Raw genomic sequence first — 2231 nt, forward strand, 5'->3', positions numbered from 1 at the left:
GATACTCTTGGGCGTATGAATCCTCTATCCAAAAGTTCTTGGAGTTGTTTCTTTAGCTCTTTCAACTCGGCAGGCGCCATACGATAAGGTGCTTTGTCAATGGGTTGAGTTCCCGGAATCAAGTCGATGGTAAACTCAATCTCATGATCAGGTGGCAATCCTGTCATAACTTCAGTAAACACGTCTGGATAATCACATGCCATTGGAATATCTTCCAACTTACTCTCTGCTTCTGGTTTCGTCGTCACATAAGCTAAGAACGCTAATGCTCCTTATCGTATATTCCTTGTAGCTTGTATTGCGGAAAGTAGCAACGGAGTGGCTTGCGTACAAGATCCGTTGAATTTAAATCTTTCAACACCGGGTAATTGAAAGACGACTACCTTCTCTCTACAATTTATGCTCGCATAATACTTTGATAACCAGTCCATGCCTAGGATTACATCATATCCTAGAAATTTAAACACTGATAGATTGATGGGTAGGTTCTTTCCTTTTATATTGATTGGACAATTCTCTACCATTTTATCACATACGACTTTCTTTCCACTAGGGGTTTTAACCGTAAGATTTTGTACTAAAGGTTGTGTGCTAACGTGACATAATTTAATGTATGCTTCAGAAATGAACGAATGTGTAGCTCCTGAATCAAAAAGAGTACACGCAAGGATACCAAACAAAAAGATGGTACCTCTCACAACATCGTTAACACCTTGTTCTTCTTCTTCGTCTACCTCAACCGGAGTTAAAGGTATACACCCTCGCTTGGGCAGGTCGCCTTGATGGGTATGTCACCTGCGACACTGCTCGCCTCTTCAGTTCGTAAGCAGCGGATGATTCGTGCATTCCTCTTTCGGCAACTAATGCTATACCGACCAGTTTGACAAAGTTTCTAATTTCGTGGCACATGACTCTTTCCTTAATACGAGGATTAAGGCCATTTTCGAAACGTTCTACCTTTGATTCTTCATCCGGGATTAGGTTGAGGCCAAATCTTGCTAGTTCAATAAACCTAGAGGAATATTGCTTTACCGTCATAGCGCCTTGTACCGAATTCTGGAATTCGATGGCCCGCATCTGCCTTTGTGCCCTCAGAAAGAAGCGCCCATTGAATTCTTCTACAAACCTATCCCAAGGGATAGCAACTCCACGTCCCAACTCTATTCCTAAGAGTTCTTTCTTAGACTTCCACCATCTAGTAGCTTCATCAGTTATCCTTAGTCCTGTATACCTAACCTTTTGCTCATCAGTACAGCCCAGTGTCTCATGCAATAGCTGGATATCAGTAATCCAGGCTTCAGCTACTAACGGTCCCTGTGTTCCATCAAATAGACGAAATTGCTGGCTAGCAAAATTGCGTAGAGAGCAACCTACCTGTTCCAATCGGCCGGTAGGCTGTGGAATTCTTGCCACTACTTCGGCAAACTGCCTAGTAGTTTCAGCCATAAATTGAGCTAAGGCCGGATTCACTCCATCATTAAGTGGTGGAGGTGGCGGTGGGAATTCGTCATCACGGTTGCCATGACGATGGTTTCCGTAGTTTTCGTTACGATCGGGGTAACATCGAGGTGCCATAATTCTGTCATCGCATCAAGTTAATCACCAAAATAATAATTAACTTAAATACTACACAATACATTTAATCACATAGATACATATTGATTAGCTTTATAAGCTTACCATTCTCTAATACTTACAAAGACATATTACACACAAAAGTTTTTATTTTACTTAGGGTACATAGCATATTAAACAAAACTGACGCTTCTACAGTTCTAAAATTATTTATTTACTATTATTCCTAATTCAACATTACAATATTCAAACAAAATCTTTTATGTGATTTATAAAATCGTTTATTACAAGTAGCTCATGGTTATGCCCTAGTTTCTAGGAAGGTCAATTACGATTGTCACCGGAGCGAACTGCTTTGATACCATATTGTAAAGACCCGAATTTGAGCCTGCAAATTCGTAAGTAGAAACCTCCGGTTTCCACATGACATTACTACATCAGAGATAAACTCTCGCAGCGGAATATATTTTTTTCTTCTAAAGCCTTAGGAATTGATAGCATAACACATTTAGAGCTGACTGAAATACCTCGATACGTTTATTAAAAGTTACTTAGGTCTATCTTTACATACTATATGCACACTAGGTGCATCAAAATTAGTACCACACACGGCACATAAGCATATAACTTAAAACATGCCAAACATGACATCGTTA

At 39.9% G+C, this 2231-nt stretch overlaps 1 protein-coding gene across 1 annotated transcript; it reads right to left on the reverse strand.

Moving 5' to 3' along the window:
• Nucleotides 1–735: 735 nt before the first annotated feature.
• On the reverse strand, nucleotides 736–1575 carry LOC133871542 (uncharacterized). The gene has a single exon (XM_062308975.1). The coding sequence runs from the start codon at nucleotides 1573–1575 to the stop codon at nucleotides 736–738; it is 840 nt and encodes a 279-aa protein (XP_062164959.1).
• Between the last annotated feature and the right edge of the window lie 656 nt (nucleotides 1576–2231).

This window comes from Alnus glutinosa, chromosome 6 (assembly GCF_958979055.1).
Source record: "Alnus glutinosa chromosome 6, dhAlnGlut1.1, whole genome shotgun sequence".
Classification (NCBI taxonomy): domain Eukaryota; kingdom Viridiplantae; phylum Streptophyta; class Magnoliopsida; order Fagales; family Betulaceae; genus Alnus; species Alnus glutinosa.